Source organism: Patiria miniata, unplaced genomic scaffold (genome assembly GCF_015706575.1).
Source record: "Patiria miniata isolate m_02_andy unplaced genomic scaffold, ASM1570657v1 HiC_scaffold_7, whole genome shotgun sequence".
Lineage (NCBI taxonomy): Eukaryota > Metazoa > Echinodermata > Asteroidea > Valvatida > Asterinidae > Patiria > Patiria miniata.
This window is the reverse complement of record NW_024037074.1, coordinates 29,606,464-29,625,332: the sequence shown is the minus strand read 5'-3', so window position 1 is coordinate 29,625,332 and position 18,869 is coordinate 29,606,464. Positions and strand designations below refer to the sequence as shown.

The following is an 18,869-nucleotide window of genomic DNA, read 5'->3' as shown; positions in this document are numbered from 1 at the left end:
GAACCTCAATAACCCTCACGGGGACAAGTGATTCCAAGACGTTAATCAGTTAGTTTATTCCTTTAGCACACTTCAAATATAATGTCAATGCTTCACCATTCAATAATTATACAATGATAAACCTCACCGTTAAGACAAATCCAGGTAAACCTCTCTGTGATAATCTAGTAAACCTCTCTGTGATAATCTAGTTAACCTCACTGTGATAATCTAGTAAACCTCGCTGTGATAATAAGCACTAGTAAACCTCGCTGTTAGCTGAGGGGTCAACTGCACCCCTTGTCATTAGCTTATACAGTTATAATCTTCGTACGGCTCTTGGGTCAACTGCACCCTTTAGCTTATACAATTACAATCGTCTGGTTCAACAGGGGTCAACTGCACTCCCTTATGATTAACTTACACAATTATAAACTCACAGCTTAGCGGGGTACTTCACTTAAGGTAAACCTCACTTGGGTATACCTCACCTATACTTCTCGGGGTCCCTAGTTTATAAAGTGGTCGTCTGCACCACCGACTTAAATAACGGGCTAGTGTTCTTTCACTTAGCACAAAATGACTCTAATGAGGTCTACAATAACAGAATAGAATTATACAATACAACACAGTCCTTGCTACTCGCTTGACCAGTGAATTACACACACGGGGTAGTTAGTAACGTTATAACCCACCCGATGATAATAATAGTCCCCTGACGTTAACCCAGTAAACCTTCGGGAAACTCAGGATTCACAGACTTTACAGGGTCGCAATCAACCGTTTCTACGACAAAAGGTACAAACAACGGAGGACAATCCTTAAGTCTGAACTAAGCCTAACTCTTCCCCAACCTTCAGATTTACTCTGGGTCCGACTATTATCTTAACTCAGGCCCTATATTAAATAATCCCGACTTCCTAACAACAATCCACCCCAAATCTTATCCGATAAGACCTTAAAATGCACAGGGGGATGTAAACAACGAAGTGCAGCCTTACTGACCAATCGCACCGGGGTGCACGCCGGGCTTTCTCCCACGACGTCGCTCGCTTCACACGGTGAATTCAGCACTTTGCTTCGCAGTGTCGCAACAGGCTTGTTTACACGCTCAGCTCACCGAGGTCTCTAACACGAGTTCTCTACCACGAGTGCCGAACCCACGCCAGGCCACGAGGCAATCGCCCCAGACCATGCCGGACGCACGCTTCTGATTGGTCGCCGTGCGCTCTCATGCACTCGATCACGCGGTACACGCCTGCATAATTCATAGCCAAACATTCCCATAAGCCTAACGTACATGCAGGACGCGCAGGCTGATTGGTTGCCCCACAGTATCACGCGCTTTAACACGCAGGTTGACGTGATGCTTCTTGGGCTAGACTTGATATCAGTCTACATATACCCCTGTTTCGTTACAGTACGCCAACACACTGGCTAAAAAGGTGGCTACTCCGGATGGTGAGACTGACTGGTTTGACACCACAGCAGGAGTGCTCCAAGGCGACACCCTAGCACCATTCCTCTTTATCATTGTTCTCGACTATGCCTTGGGTAGAACCATCGATGGGAGGGAGACCGACCTCAGATTCACTGTCACTCCGAGAAGATCGAAAAGGCAACCAGCGGTCACAGAAACGGATCTCGACTTTGCTGATGACATCGCGTTGATGTCTGATCTAGTCGAGCAGGCGCAAGTACTCCTACATCTTGTAGAGGCAGAGTGCTTGAAGGTATGGCTCAGGCTCAACACAAAGAAAACTGAGTGTTCCATCTACAACACGCCCGAACACATCCCACTGAAGACGCTGAAGGGTAGAGAGCTGAATGGGGTTCCCTGACTTTAAGTACATTGGCGCGTGGATCAACTCTAGTGACCAAGACATCAATATCAGGAATGTCATGGAGGGCACTGGCTGACATGAAGAAAGTGTGGAGTTCCACCATTAGCCGCAACGTAGAAATCTATTTCTTCTTGGCAACCATCGATCAGTGCTACTATATGGATGTGAAACATGGACTCTAACTCCTACGATGGAGTCGGAGACAAAATCGCAGCCCGTCGGATGCAGTTAGCAGGTCACTGTTACCGGCACTCGGAGCTGGAGGCACACAAAGTCATTCTCTGGAAACCAACCCAAGGATACAGGAGGCGAGGAACACCAAAAATATCTTACACCGAGGTGTTGCAAAAGGACACCGGTGTAGAATCGACAGACGAACTGGCCCCCCTCGTGCGGGACAGAATTAAGTGAAAAAGCCATACTCGAGCCCACCTGTGGGCGAACGAGTTTTGAAATTTTTTGAACGAAAAGTTATTGATGAATTGGAATAAATATGTGCTAGGTCGGTATTAAACACTATGTTTAAGACTGGTTGGAGTCAGCTGGAATGCTGAAAATTGCCCTCTGCTTCGCCTTAGGTAATTATCAGCATTCCAGGCTCCGATCAGTCTTTAACATAGTGTTTAACACCTCGCAAGCACACATTAATTCCGTTATTATTCTATATTTTCGTCATTGACTATTAACATTTAATTATCTGCACCTCTCATATTCACATTTAGTATTGCTAATACATTACTGTATTTATTTACTGTTTCTCTTATCTGACAACCATAAACATATTGTTTTGTTTATGTTTGCAATTTTGTATCAACTTTTTTTTTTGAAGTATTAACAATCAACGCACGCGTGTATGCTAGAACATTATATTCTAGAACAGTGCCCTCAATAGCTACGTGGCGTCCATTTCCACTCGACATCCTCTCCATCCCCAGATCTTCACCAGTTCCAAGTTGACGGTTCCCCAAATAATAACAAGGAATTAACTCTGCTGATCAAAATAATGGCCTAACTGTAGCCTTTTCACAAGGTCAACCTGACTCTCACCGGTATATGACCGAGAGGCGAAACAGCAAGGCGTTTTGATCGGAGACTATAATGCACACGCCGAGAAAGTGACTTGCGGGTTTTACCATGTCCCGGCTTCATTCCATATATAGAGCTGCAGCTCCATTGCAAAACCGCATGCCTGCAGCCGAAAACGGAACGAAGCCGCAGTTTGGGAAACACCTTACTACAGTAGGCCTTAATTTAACTTCGGGCGTTTTGTAAGTTTAGGCTTTGTCTCCGGCTTCGGAACATAGCCATTTATGTTAAGCCCCTAAACACATCAGTGGCTTTTTTCACCGGGTTTGGGAGGAGGAGGGAGGGGGCTTGTGGTCGTTCAATGACCGCACCCCACACTTATATCGGCGCTACGCCATTGCTTAAGAGATTATTAGATGTCGAGATGATTAAACAAACAGAATGACACCTTCTGGTGTGATTAATTTGTCCGGATATCACCAAGGCTAAAGTTCAGGATGACTCGTTATGCGGAAGCCATAAAATAACAAACACAGGAAATCTGGTCATGCAATACATGCCTATCTTTTTTTATTTGGGGGGATATTTATCTTAATTTATTTTACGTTCTATTGTTGAACTGTGTCACTAGTTTAACTAATTAATTGTGCTTTGTAGGTCCATCATAGCACTTTATACATTCCTGCATTTCTGGGAATGTTCATTCGGACTGGGGTTTACACAATTCTAAAAACGCCAATCCAACAATACAAGGCTGCCGAAATATGAGACAAGGCTGACAGCAAAGTTCATAGAAGTTCACTTAACTTTCTTCCAACTTGTATCTAATGTATCTTAGTCTTTAAAAATCCCCAATAATAAATAGCAATGCCTTACAAATGGCCACAACTATAGACACGGGGTACATGAGCCCCCCTTCCCCTTCCCTCTCCCCCTTTCATCCCCCTTCCCCCTTCTCCCCCTTCCCACCTCACTGCTTCCACCTCCCCCTTCTTTCCCCTTCCCCCCTCACTGCCTCCCCCCCCCCGCCAGTGGAAGACCTTAGCCCCTCTCCTCTTCCCTTGTGCTCCAATTTGAGATCCTGACTTGAACTAAATGCACTGTTGTATAATAGTACGTTTCATCTGAGTTAAGTGCATCCATATAATGCACCCACGCGCTCCCAGATTTCAGTTAAATCTACTTTGGCCGCCATCTTGACTACGATTTAATTCCTCATGCAATCCTAAATAAATCGAAACAATTCAATGGACTGAAGTGCAAACTGCACATTTAATGAATCACGGCCAGTGTACGTCAATTTTCAATCCACCAATCAAAGTAAATCACCCAACAAGTCGGTGATCACCAGTGAGTGGTTTGTGATTGACAGGTTGTATGTGTCAATCACAAATCGTGTGTTTTTAGATGTACGTGTCACCGACATCCATATCCACCAATAAGATGCGGCTATTTCAGTGTCGGTGACACAAGTTTTGATTCTGACTGTATAACATCAACCACATTGACATCACTTCCTTCTTATTAATGTCATGGAATAGGAACTGGTTGTCTCCTATCAGGGAGGGGGTGTGGACTCCACCTCGGGGTTGAGGGTGTGTACCCTTGGGATGGAATAACAACTCTGGACTGCACTCACTGATCTTGTACTTGATTATCTCCTCATTTAATTATCTTGGTTCATCTTCATTGATCATCAATTAACATTGGCACATGGTAGAAACATCAGTATTGCAGAAAATTAAAACCCCCAAGCCAGACTGCTCTCACTCACAGCCGCCTACTGCAATAAACAATATAGGGCCGAGTTGGTTGCACGTGTACGATACGCACTATTATTTACGAAAAACAGCCATTCGTACACCCCCAAAAGCACACATTTTCCAGCTTAAATCATCAAGCCATTCAGCTTAAAGTTCCCTCATCGGAAGGAATAAACAATAAACTTACTTCTGGCATCCTGTCGGGATGCCTATCATCTCCCAAAAAGAAGAATTTGGCTTCCAATTTTCAGCAACCTTCCACGTCTTTTTAGCCCATCGACAGCGAAAAGCAGAGAGAGTGAGAACCCTGAAAAGTTGTTACACACTCGTACTAGCTGGGCGGACTTATCACTCCGCACTTATTAAGTGTTTATTTTAATTAACCAAAGTTATAATATGCCCCATAAACTATTCAAACAGAATTATTAATCAATTATGTAAAGCTGAATTTCCCATTTGATAAGCAAAATGTTTTCCAAAGCTTGCAAATGCAAGCACTATATTCCAATGGTTGAGAATGGATACAGTTGTTTACATGGGTTAATTGGCATCTGCCCAGATACAGTGCTTAACATTAAAGGGACTTCATGTAAGTATGGACACAACTCGAAGAAGTCTACACAATCCAATGCATTAAAGGGGAAAATACCCCGTTCTCCCACACTTTCCCTGTTTTTCGAACCATGCGGCCTCGAATGGTTTCAGCCTACTTTTCATTCCAGAAATTATTTCACAGGAAATCATCATATTAGATATTCACACATGTAAACAATCATTTTCCTTCTCTTGGGAAAACAGACTTTTATACCAAGGCTAACATTTTATATTAACTTCAACAACACAGTTGCAAACTGAAACTATAGCTAGGCATAAAAATGTAAATAAAATACAATATTTTTTTTCAGATAGATGTCCCAGTTCTAATTTACTTAAGCTGGTTTAGCTTCCTGAGACCCCAGCCGTTTTTTCTTCAGCGGAAATGACATCAGCCATTAGTTTTTCATGTCAAAACTTGGCATGATCTGAAATTCACTTAACAGACTTTCTGAAAACCATTAAACTTGGTTTAATTAAGTTTCATTGAGCTTCCTCCAGTTTAACTCTCATACCAATTTCCAGCAGATTTATAATTGTCCACAACTTGATTCACGTTTAATACATTGTAACAACTGTATAATCGTTGCAATTTACAGAGGTAAACCAATGTAAATAAAGCTGGCGTTATAAAATTAGAGTAAACATCCGTTTCTTTCGACTTAATATTAAGGGATGACTACAACCAAAAGATATATGCAAAACCACTGAACCAACCAGAAAAATCGATTTCAAAGTCATTTGACAGGGAGTGAATGTTTGCATTAAACACCCCAAAAATTACATTTTGTTTTGCTGATGTTTCAACCTGAAGTGAAAGACACATCACTAAATACATTTCGCTAATCTGGTTGTCAGTTGGCATTATATACTACTTCAACAGAATATTCTCTTTAAGACCCTTGTCATGTCTTGATGTCAACAATTACAAGGTATCATAAAAGTACATAAACATGTTTATATATAAAACAAAAGTTTAAATATCAAGGAAATCCTCTCCTCCTATATCAACATACTGTATACAGCTACTTCGCTGCTGATCTACACAACTCAACTTTTAACAATGTACATCATTCTCTTTGATGGACAATATTTAAATACTAAACCATAATTACTTGTCTAAAGGTGCAGGGTAATAAAGACCCCTTAATCTTCAGCATTGACCGAAGAACAAGCACCACTTAACCTAAGTAGAGCAATTGCATGTATAACAAGCTATCAGTGGCACACACCACATATAATTAAGGGTCTAAACTTTGCAGCTGAAAATTACCTCTCGGAGGCCCTTGCCATATCTAATGAGGCCTTCGTCTGTGAGATGACACCCATCTCCTGAAATATACTGAGGATGATTCGTTTTTCGCTGATGGTACATCTTTACCGTTGGGTGATGCTTCCCAAGCTCTTTGTTCAAAAGGGCGTTGTATCGTTTGACCCTGTGATTAAATGTGGTAACTGAAACTTGTCCTGGTCGGTCAATACGAGACCTCCTAATCACAGACAGGATTACGAGATGACTTGGATGCACCCCTTGGTCCTCTAACATGGTAAGAAACCGAAGGGTGTCCTGTACAACAACAGCAGGAGTACCCCCTATCCCACATAAATCATTTGATCCGAGGTCAATGCACAACAGGTCCACTGAATGACGTTTCATTTCCCTGAAGTAGTGATCCCCACTACTGAAGATTCTATTATAGCTTAGGCCCGGATGCCCTTCAACAAAAACATCATACCGCAAATCAACATTTATCAGTTGACTCACGGTTTGACGGCTTCTACGTGCCGACCTCAAAAACCGCGCGGGAAACGAATGCCCGAATACGTACACATGTCGTTTATCTGACATATTTCTGACATAAGTCAACAATACATTCTCAAAAAAACTACTAATATATACAACTGGTTTAAACTACAACCAGAGAAGTTTGAAAAATCCAAATGAACGCTTGTCACTATCTTCAGAATTCCTCAAGCCTAAGATCAGATCAGATTTAGAGTGGTTTTCACCAGATCCGCTGAGCGGCAGCCTCCTATTTGAACTTCAAATCGGTGGAATTCTACGAAAACAAAGAAACAGTGACTTGTAAATTGTAACATATCTACAAGCTTAATCTACTTATAATACAGGACATTGGTATGTCACATACTTAATCACCATAAGAACTGAGTTTTATCCTAAATTGTGTTCTTAAGCGCAACAACTCAAAAGTTGGTGTATCAATCACTCAACCACTAGTTAGCGTACAAGGTACAACCTATGTAATTGCACTTGGCGAATTGGCCAACTGATGTTTCAACTTTAACCGTACCGATCGTCTCGGCGCTACTACTGTGGCTGTACCCCCTGTGGTATCACATCCTGGCAAACCAGAAGTGCTTTGCGAACCTAACATCGAAGGAATTGCAGTCTTGGGAGGGACACACACCAAAACCTCCTCATCAGAAGAGGAGCTATCACTTTGGGGTTCTGGCTCAGACAAATCCAGACCATCTATATCAGGTAAGTAGTTACAAGGCTCAACCTCACCTAGTTCCTCCATTTCTCCCCTCGGGTCAAGAACCAATAGCCTCCTGTTCATCCATTTTTCCTTACCCCCAAGAGCAGGTCGTACAGCAAACAAATCCTCTTCGTCATTACACCTGGTAACAACATACGGTTCTTGGCCAAAGTGGTCACTCAGTTTGTGTCTGCCCCTAAAAGCCAGATTCTTGATCAAGACTCTTCTTCCTACCACCAACGGCTGAGTGGGTTTACATTTAGCATCCAAATGCCTCTTATTCGAAGCGGCCGTCTTGATCAGACGATCTTTGACAATTTCATGGGCATGCTTCAGAAACTTTGCCTGCATCTGGACATACTCTTCTCCAAAGTCTTGCTTTGTATTTCCCACAAGGTGATCTAAGGGAGTTGTTGGTTGTCGACCAAACAAAAGTGTCCAAGGGGCCACTCCTGTCACACTGTGCGGTGTCGAGTTATACATGTATACTATGTGCGGGAGAAGTTCAGGCCACTTTTTACGTTCCGCAACATCCAAGGACCTTATAAGAGAGCAAAGGGTCTTGTTAAATCTCTCAGTTTGTCCGTTGCCTTGGGGATGGTATGGACTAGTTCTTGTCTTTTTGACCCCATACAACTTGCAGAGTTCACCGATTAACTTCCCTTCAAAATTACGTCCCTGATCCGAATGAACCTGAACGGGGATACCGTAATGTGAAATCCAATGATCCCGCAAAGCTTTGGCAACCACGGGTGCAGTTTGGTCCTTGCATGGGACCGCCAACGCATATTTTGTAAAGGCGTCGGTCATGACGAGGACATCCTCAAAACCTCCCCTACCCCTATCCAACTTGAGAAAATCGATCGCTAGGCGTTCCATAGGACGGAAGGCCAACAAATGCCGCATCGGTGTGCGGACAGTCGGGGTGGGTGGCTTCGAAGCCACACACTTAAAACAATGGCGTACGTGTTCCCTCACATAACCTGCAATCCCCGGCCAAAAACATCGTGTTCTCAGCAATGATAGTGTACGGTTAACACCTTGGTGACCCCAACGGTCATGAACCGACTGGACCATCAATTTCTGGAGGCTTTTCGGTGTAAGCAATTGATACACAACACCCAACACAGCATCCTGCACCTTTCGGTACAGAACACCATTCCGTTCCACTATCTGACGTCGCTCCCTCAGCCAGCCACTTATGCCAGGAACATTCTTATCAATTCCATCCTCCACCGACTCCCACTTATTAACCCAATGTTTCCACACTGTCCCAAGTTGCTCATCTTCTTTTTGCATCTTGGCCAGTTCACTTGAAGTGAACGATGGTAGAACTGATGACTGCTCAGTCACTTCCTCTTTAGAGGCATCAAAGGTTCTGGCACAACCTCCCTGGTCCTCAGCAGCAGCACGAACCTCACTTGGAATGGTGGAACAGTCAGTCACCTCATCCACTACCTCAACAATTTCCACTGGGCGTCTACTGAGAGCATCAGCACACCTGTTTGTCTTTCCTGAACGAAATCTCACTTCCATATTGAAGGGTGCCAGCTGTGCGACCCAACGTTGTTCGGTCGCTCCCAATTTGGCATTCTGTAAATGGGCCAGAGGATTATTATCCGTGTAGACCACAAACCGGGACCCTACCAAATAATCCCGAAACTTTTCCGAGATCGCCCATTTCAGGGCCAACAGTTCAAGCTTAAAGCTTGACAGATCTGAATAGTTCCTCTCTGCCCCACGTAATCCACGACTCGCATATGCTATGGGGTGAAGTTTTCCATCATCCCCAACCTGGAGTAGGCAGGCACCAAGCCCCTTGAGTGAGGCGTCAACCTCTACCACAAAATCTCTTCCAAAATTGGGATATGCCAACACAGGAGTCATACACAGTGCCCTTTTCAGCTCCCGAAAGGCATCTTCAGCTTCTGCTGACCACTTGAACTTTGGGGCCTTCCCTGTTTTTGACCCAGCCATAGCTACTAGTGCATGTAATGGAGCTGCCACCTTGGAAAACCCACAGATGAAACGCCTATAATACGAAGCGAGTCCGAGGAATGAACGGAGTTCCTCGGTGCTTCTTGGAGTAGGCCAACTTGCAACTCGCTCAACTTTGTCAGGGTCCACTGCAACTCCAAAACTACCAACCACATGCCCTAGATGTTTGACTTCACTTTGGAAGAAGCGACACTTACTTCCCTTGAGCTTAAGACCATGCTCAATGAGTCTTCCAAACACAACATCTAATCTCTCAAGATGTTCCTGAAATGTACTGGAATACACCAGAATGTCATCAAGGTACAAAATCAACTTGGACAGATTTATGTCCCCGAAAATCAACTCAACTGTCCTTTGAAAGGTGCTTGGGCTATTACATAACCCCTGCGGCATACGGGTGAATGAGAAAAGTCCCCATGGAACTCTAAATGCGGTCTTATCTACTGAGTCTGGATGCATGATTAGCTGAAAATACCCGTGTGCCATGTCCAATGAAGTGAAGTAGCGAGAACCCCCCAACGCCTCTAGAGTTTCTTCAATCCGCGGAAGCGGGAATGCATCTCTAAGTGTAATAGCGTTAAGCTTACGATAATCTATGCATAGTCGGATTGACCCATCCTTCTTGCGGACAAGGACCGTAGGGCTTGCATAAGGACTCCCAGACCTTTGAATAACTCCCTTCTCCAGCAAGTCCTGTAACAATGTCTGCACTTCCTTCATGTAATGGGGAGGGATACGTCTGTACGGTTGTCTGATAGGCTGGTCATTTGTCAACTTAATCTCGTGAGGAATAAGTGTACACCTCCCAATATCTAAAGGGCTCATTGAAAAAGCTGCCTCATTTTTCTTAATCAACTCAGCAATCAACAAGGCCTCCTCGTGATTAAAGTCCCTCAGACTGATTCCAGGAGGAAGCAGGTATGAGGAACCATCAGGGAACACAACTGTTTCCCTAGGCGTACTAGGTGGACTATCCTCACCAGAGACTCCCAATACAACCGTTTCATCCTCAACATCGGTTCCAGGATTCTGAGATGCACCTAAATTATCGTCGATCAATACTTGTTCCACGGTGACCTGCACCCCATCCTCAGTCTCCCAGAGGTGAACCTCCTTACTGAATGTAGCCTCAATAGCAGTCGCTATCTTCAAATGTTCCGGAAGGATAACCGGAGTTTCGCCACAATTACAAATCAAAACACGCAGAGAGGAATCCTCTACGAGTTGCACACCCTCAATAACATGGATGTTATCCATCATTGACTCACTCCCCTCACCTCTTGCATCATTAGAATGCACCCCAAGAGAAATCGCCTGCATAAGAACACAAGCGTCACAAGAATCAGCCGGCAATGGTTCACTTAAAACGCAGGATAAAACACAGGCCGAAAACGGAGCAATGATCTCATCACGAGCCATGCAAACACTACCAACAAACCCTTGCGTTGGCAACATCGACCTAGGAACTTCACCGTCCTGCTCCTCATCCAAACAAGTCAGCCACTGCAGAGCAACCATCCATTCATCTTTGGACGGTCCACACGGGGTGACACGCATCTTAGCAAGAGTGCGCAGAATGTTACAACCAAGAAGTACGGGGTACATCTTGCGACGTTCAGTGGGTGCCTCTGAACTATCGTCTCGAACTAGAAAACATGCAGTAATGGTCAACCCAAAAATTGTAACCGGAATTTCAAGATAACCTTTCACGGGTATATCTAAATCATTGGCTCCCATCAATCTAATAAACCTCCCCACTGGCCTCAAACTTCCCACTTTGTTGGCCAAATATTGTTTATAGAACGTTGAAGTTATCAAGGATGTCTCAGCACCACTATCCAAAATACAATGAGTGGTCACACCTCCCATGACAATCTCAGCCGTGGGACTACTGGCAATCAATTTTTCTCGCAATTGCTTCTCAGTATAAGCACGATCAGTCCCTAAAACTTCAACTGCATTTGACTCTAAATGCTCATCATTGGTCAACTCATCATGGTTTAGTTTGGGCAGGTCTATCCCCTCCACCACCTTGCCCACTATGGTGAAGGGCTCGGGTTTTCCTGTACTTTGGGTTTTGCCCCATCACGATTCTCATCGTTTTTCTTCCAACAATTTCTAGAGATATGGCCTGTTTTATTACAGTGATGGCATGTAACTGTTGGTCTGTTACTCTTGGAAGCGATAGCCACATCAAGCTTTGTACTCAATACTCTGGTTAATTCTGCCATCTGACTAGTAGCAGCAGCCTGCTGCTGTGACAGAGTTTCCAATTTCTCAACAATCAACTGATTAGAGGTTACTAACTGAGACAAGACATCATCAGACCTCTTAACTGCAGCCCGAACTTTAACATCTTTAGACTCCTCACCACAGACTACAGTTTCCCTGACCTTATTTTTCTTAGCTAGTTTCCCTTCAGACTCTGGGAAAAGTTCCAGCACATGCTCCCTAAACTTATAGAAAGTCAACGTGGGCTTTTCGATCTGTATGCGGTGCAATTCCCTACGAGTTGCATCATTACGCGTACCTTGTACAAAACGCTCCTTTAACGCTTTGTCGCGCATAAGCTGCAGCGCAGCTAATTCAGGCCCTTGCGCACTCTGTTCCATGCGGTCATGGATTCTCATCAAGGCACGACTAAATTCTGCTAACGTTTCCCCATCATTCTGGCAGCGAGCATACAGTGTACCTGTCAATGCAGCGACACTCTCCGATTGACCAAAGACCTTGCATAAGCGTGCAATTAATTTTTCCAAACTGTCCCTATCTTCTGGTGGGCTACACAGAACCTCCTCTTTTGCCACGCCCCCCAAATGGTCTAAGGCAACCCCCACTTTCTCTTCCTGGGTCAACTCTAATTGCCGACAGTATGAGTCAAGTTCCTCCGCCCATTCACCTAATGTCAAGTCCCCAGCATTTGCAGGTGGTCCGGTGAATTTTGACAATTTTAATTTTGGAGCCCTTGTAAACTTCAGACCTTGGAATGCCTTGGCAAGTGTTTCTGCTAGAGCCTCATTAGATTTGGCAATGACATCCGCTATGCCCTCAGCAGTAGCCATTTTGTCATCAACAGTAAAGGAAAAATTCTAAGTATAACTCAGAAGTTCAGCTTTACAATGCCTATCACGTGGTCAAAGGTAAATCAATTAACTGTGGTCAATACCCAGCTAAATGAGTTCAAAATGTTGTAAGAACCCAATCATTCATGAACTCCTACAAATAAATATACATGTATCAAGTCAAATACAGATCCAAATGCATGTGAATAAGAAAACCTACATGTAGGGGCTAGAATCCATAGAGCACAGGGAGCAAAACAATAACAGAATACTCCAGTCACATGTATTCACATGTACAGTGCATACAAAATACTTATCAAACAAACGGAAAACACATCTTACAAATGTGACTCAATATGATGATGCAAAGCAAATCAACAGTTACATGTAGTGATTCAACTACAAAATTTTCCAAAACATGGCCTGGGGGTTTGGCATTATTTCATTTAAGCGTTACGTAAACATCAGCAGTGATCAATAGACAATTATTGATAATTAAAGAATACAATCTTCGAATTTTCCACGAGTTGGTATCCTGTCTACGACGCCACTTTGTAGCGGGACGGCAAAAGGAGGCCGGCCCTCTATTTAAAGAGGACGAGTGTTCTAACAAAAAAATGATGATATGACGACTATTTCCAATAACATGAACTACAATAAATTTATTCTTAAAACAATTCCAGTATTCAAAGCCCTATGCACAATAATATATTAAGTATGATCATGACACAGTATACAATGTGTGTGTGTGTGTCAAAGTTCAACACATGTACGCTACACACTATAATACAAAACTACACAGTCATGACATTACAATGCAGCGAATGTCTCATCCCGAAACTACACAGTTTCTCTCACAAAATGATGATGAAACACAGCAAAATACTCACTGGGATCTTTCTATGAAGTACCCTCCCAGAATGATATATCTCAGGAGCATGGCAGGAGCCATGCTCCCTACAAAAAGAGAGAATTTGCGGAGACAATTTTATGTCGGTCTTCTCTGCTCGAAGCCCACAGGAGAAAACTTGTTACAACTTGCCTTTACGCGGGAAGCCCAAAGGTCATGATATGCAAATCACTCGCAAAACTTTTAGATAACAACAGAGGGCGCACTTGGTCTCCCTACATTAACATGAAGCGAGTCGGTGATGTCTGAGTGACAGCGACCAAGGGCCAATCACAAACCGGGCCAGTCACTGCTCGGGAAATCTAAGGCAATATTTAAGCCACGAGCGGCCTCTTCACTCCTCACAAGACCGCAGCTCCTCTTCACCCTCAGACGACAACCCGAGCGAACTGATTGCAAGAACGAGATTTGCTTGGTGAGTGTTTGAAACAATTAATTGTTGTTTTTTCCTTTTCTTTTTCATAAACAAAAAAGTTGACTTTTTTGCACATAGTGCTGTTTCAATCAGCGTGGGACTATTCTTAAGATTATGAGCGCGGTAGTCGTCTTGAAAATTTCCCCTTTCTCTAACTGTACTTGCTTGAGGACTAAAACAACACGATTTTTTTCTGAACAAAACTTCAATTGAAACTAATATTGCATGACTACTGATACACGAATGTTCACAGCCAAGCATACGCGCTAATATTCGATCAGCGCCATTTTCTGTCAATGATTTATAATTACATTCAAACATTGCTAATAACAGTGTGGCTAGTCGGAAACCAACGCTCTATGGTTTCACTATTAGGCGCAAATATGAACGGACCGGATGATCATGCAAACAGTTTTATTCTACTTCAAATTGTTTTAAATAACTGGATTCATTTCGGATCATGTTTAGATTTGATATTTGTAGACATTATTCGGCCCTTCTGCATTCTCTACTCTCAGCCTTAAAAGCTCGAAACACAAGATCTGGGATGAATTTAGTGATGTTTGAATGTAAAGGGTTCCACTCAACATGCCACTATTAAGATTCTGTTGAATATTTTTTTAAAACACCGATAGTGGTATGGGCCTTATTCACGAGTCGGTCATATTGTATTGAGAGTGAGATAAAATCTTGATTTCTGGAAATTTTGTAGAGAAATGACAGCAAGTTAATTACTAATTAAGTCCATTCTGCTTCAGTGAATAATTTCAAACTTGTAATTAAACGTTCCCTAATGTGTAAAGCCAGATTAAATAAAAACATACAGTAAAATAAGGCTGCATTATGCATGCATAAAAAGTCTGGCGCCATCCCATTCAACAGTTAACAATTAATGAAATACATTCAGGGAACTCGACAAAAATGGCCAAGTCGTGAATAAGGCCCATTTGGCTTCATGCATGTATGAAGTATTGTGCAGTATATCTGACATATTTTCTGGGACATACTTTGTTGAGAAACAGATGGTGGCTGATGCTAATAGCCAATCCGGTGTTCTAATTTCCCACCCGGTTAAATAGTTATTTTTGTAACGACTGTTAACTTGAATGCCACCTGTAATATTTTCGCCACTACTTCCTTGGTATGAGATCAATTTCCGTTATTAGTGCAGAAAATGTAAGCTCACTGTGATTCTCACAACCACAAATTCAAGCACATTTTGAGCCACATAGGATGAGAAACATAGGTTCATTTACTTTTGGTGCATTTTGTTTGTTAGAAGCAACATAATTTCTTAATATCTTTAGTAAGGTCCTTAACATCTATTTAACCAGTTGAAGTTTCAGCTCAGTAGATACGTTCTTTTTGAGGAACCTGTTGAAGATTCAGTTCAGATAGAAGATGGGTACATTTTGAAAAAAATGTATGTGCAATGTTTTGATTCTCGTAATGGAATTCCGTCTCCAACAACGTACAACAGCGTGACGTGAACGTGGGGTCACTTTTTAATTAAACCAAATCTATACAAGGGTTTTCCGAACGACTTAAGGGAATTAGAAACCGGTCATATCTTCACTTATGACATTGCAAAGTTTCTGTCATGATAAAGGTACTTGTCCGGACATTGCAATATGATCTCACGTGACTTAAACTTGATTTTGGTGACATATTTCGACAAAATTCTCATTTTGTGATTAATTCGTTCGATTCCAAACAAGTAAATCCTCAAACACAGATGATTGTTGCTCAAACGTGAGTCCAGTCAGAGCCTTTAGAGAACACAATTCGCTTGAAATAAAAAAAAAAAAAAAAACTCAATCCGCAATTACAGAGATTTGTTGCGGTGTTTTCGTGTGAAATTAAGCTATGCCTTCCCTACCAGTCGCCAAGTCATCTCCGAGTGAATTTTGAATGACTAATTTTTTTGGGTATTATTTTCAGCTAGCAATCTGCTCGAGTGTCGAGGATTCCTGTCCTGATCGAATTCCAAAACGTTACTTCAAGGTAAGTGAATATTATTTGATAATTTACCTCAATTAAGCATCATCAGAGAGATGATTTGGTGGAAGAATTATCTTTTCATATGCATTGATACATTTTGAGTCAAAACTATAACAGATTGTGTTTAGTGTGCCATATTAAATCAGTTGGAGAACCCCTCGACAGAAACCATGTTTCTTTACGGTAATCCAGCGGGAGCTGGTTAAATATTATACTGTGTATGTTTTGTCTAAAATGTTTATGTGTGTTTCTGAGTATTTAATTTTGTTGTTTGTTGTAACGAAATGTATACCGAAAAATGAAATCAATGTAAATGTAAAAATGTAGAGAACTGGCCATCATCCTCAAGTCCTTTTAAATTTAAGGAATATCGATCATCACGTAAAATAAGAATGAGGAACCAGGGGCTGATTCACGATTTTAGGCGGGGAGGGGGGTTCCATCAGCAAATCAACGCTGAAATGTAGACAGGTTTTATTTTGTCCAGACACTTGACTCCATAAAATCAAGGGGGGGGGGGCTCGTACCTTACTTCTATTGTGTGCGCCTTCAAATCCGACGATTATTAACATTATATTACAGAATAGTGTACAAATACCCCCTAACAACTGGCTCAGAAGCTGGCTCTGTACGTATTTTGTGCGCAGGCGGAGTTTTTCTTATTACCAGCATATGTTTGGGTGTCAGAGCTGGGAGGCCGGTTTTTGCATTATTTTTAAGAAATGTCTGTAAAACAAAAAACAAAACAGACCTGCGGGGGGGGGAGGGTGTTTCCCCCCCCGATCCCGGCGACTGGGAACACAATGTTCAGCTAGTGCAGTGCTAAGAACACCAAAATACCTCCTCGTATGGACTGATAGGATTAATTTTCGGCCGAATTCGTCCAAGTGATATTTTTAAATCATGTTCCTCCTAATTCATGATCAGAATAAAAGAAGTTTGGTTATTATAGTCTCCCCAGCGGTCCGTTTTCAGATTAGTCAGATTTAGACTTCAATTTAGACAAAGAGCGGATTTTCGTCTTAAATAATTCGGCGATGCTCGTCAAACTGTTACCTTCATTTTCGTCTCCGGAAAATGAATTCCCTTTAATGAGAATGTTTAAAGAGAAGCTTTTCGAACTTGATGTTTGAGAAAATCTTCACATTTTCCACATGTTAATAATGTATGAATTTATTTTTAATTTAAACGACGCAACGTTTCAAAAGTCTAAATCTTATATAATTTCTCCAGATTTCTCTGACCTCAATTTTGTTTATCTCCCTATTATTTTCCATACTTTTTTTTGTATTTACATGTTATTGTTTGTTTGTTTGTTTGTTTGTATTTTTAACAGATGAACAATTGCATGGCAACCATTATTTCAATCGCCCTCCTTCTGGGTAACTCTGTCAAGCTCCGAGCTTCCGTTACTGGGCCGGTTCCCTCGGACGGTGATGGTCCTGCGTCTCAGGTGTGTCAGCAGTGCTGCCAGGGACTTGCCGCAATACCCGGCATACCAGGTCTGCCTGGGCCAGCAGGACCGATGGGGCCGTACGGTCAGCCGGGGTCAAAGGGCGATGCGGGTCAGCAAGGTCAGAAAGGTGACATTGGGCAGATTGGAACTATGGGTGATCGGGGAGCACCTGGGAACACTGGGTCTAAAGGTGATGATGGGATTGGCCTGCCTGGCAAGATAGGTCCCAGAGGTATACCAGGTATCGTTGGAAGAATCGGAGAAACTGGTGTCAAAGGTCAGAAGGGTGAGCCAGGGGAGACACCAGACGGCTCCAACCAGCGGGTGGCATTCACCGCGGTGAGGACGAGCGGCTCGGATACCTCTACGAGTCGCGACACCCGTTTGCCATTCCAGGAGACCGAGACCCTTTTGCCAGGTACCAGCTTCGATCTCGAGACTGGCACATTTACCTGTACAGTGCCGGGCACCTACGTGTTTACATTTTCTGTGCTTCAAATACTGACCTTTACATATATCTAAAGAAAAACAACGACTGGGTTGTCACTGGATATAGCAAAGACATCCATAGTCAAGAGCAGGTGTCTGGGAGCGCGGTGCTGGTGCTGCACCGTGAAGACACGGTGTATCTTACCATTCACGGTCAGGCGGGTAGTGATTCATATCACTACACCTCATTCAATGGCTTCCTCCTTTACCCCGAATAGTCAAACACGGTAACCACGCCTAGTTTATACACAATCACACACATCGCCGAATTTTCAATCGCTCCACCGTCTATCTGAAACAACATCTAATTAATGAGTAAGTGTAAAATTAAAATTCTTTCAATTTTATCAAAAAAAAATCAGTTGAATACTGCTTTACATGTACTTTAATAAGTGCATACGCAGAACGGTTTTACGGCATTTGGTTAACAAATGGTTTTGAGTACTTAATAGTAGCACCGTATGGTATTGTTTAAGTATCATATTATAAAATCTTGCAGCCTACTTAAAAGTACTGAAATTATATTATCCTGATTGAAACGTTTGTATATATAATATATATCTAATAATGTAGATTTAGAAGATGAGTCATTAAAAAAATCGTATCGCATATTTTTCCCTTTTTGTTCGAATAAGGTAAGCATTACATTCACTGTCAAGCATACATTGTTATTTGAGAGATACTCCTGTATATTCAAATGCATTTTGGTCATGGATGGATGCATTTTGGTCATTTTTTTTTTATATGTATTGAATTTAAACTCTGACTAGGCAGCCGACGATTAGTTTACCAAAGTTCAAATTCAAAATGAATACGAATCAATAAATCTGT

The 18,869-nt window shown here is 42.4% G+C and overlaps 1 protein-coding gene and 1 pseudogene across 1 annotated transcript; both read left to right on the top strand.

The window, feature by feature from the left end:
• Positions 1-1,279: 1,279 nt before the first annotated feature.
• Positions 1,280-1,820, top strand: LOC119745105. The gene is made up of 2 exons (XM_038221327.1): positions 1,280-1,336; positions 1,401-1,820. The coding sequence occupies exons 1-2, from the start codon at positions 1,280-1,282 to the stop codon at positions 1,818-1,820; spliced, it is 477 nt and encodes a 158-aa protein (XP_038077255.1).
• A 12,163-nt stretch (positions 1,821-13,983) lies between these two features.
• LOC119718820 lies at positions 13,984-18,267 on the top strand (annotated as a pseudogene).
• Positions 18,268-18,869: the final 602 nt, after the last annotated feature.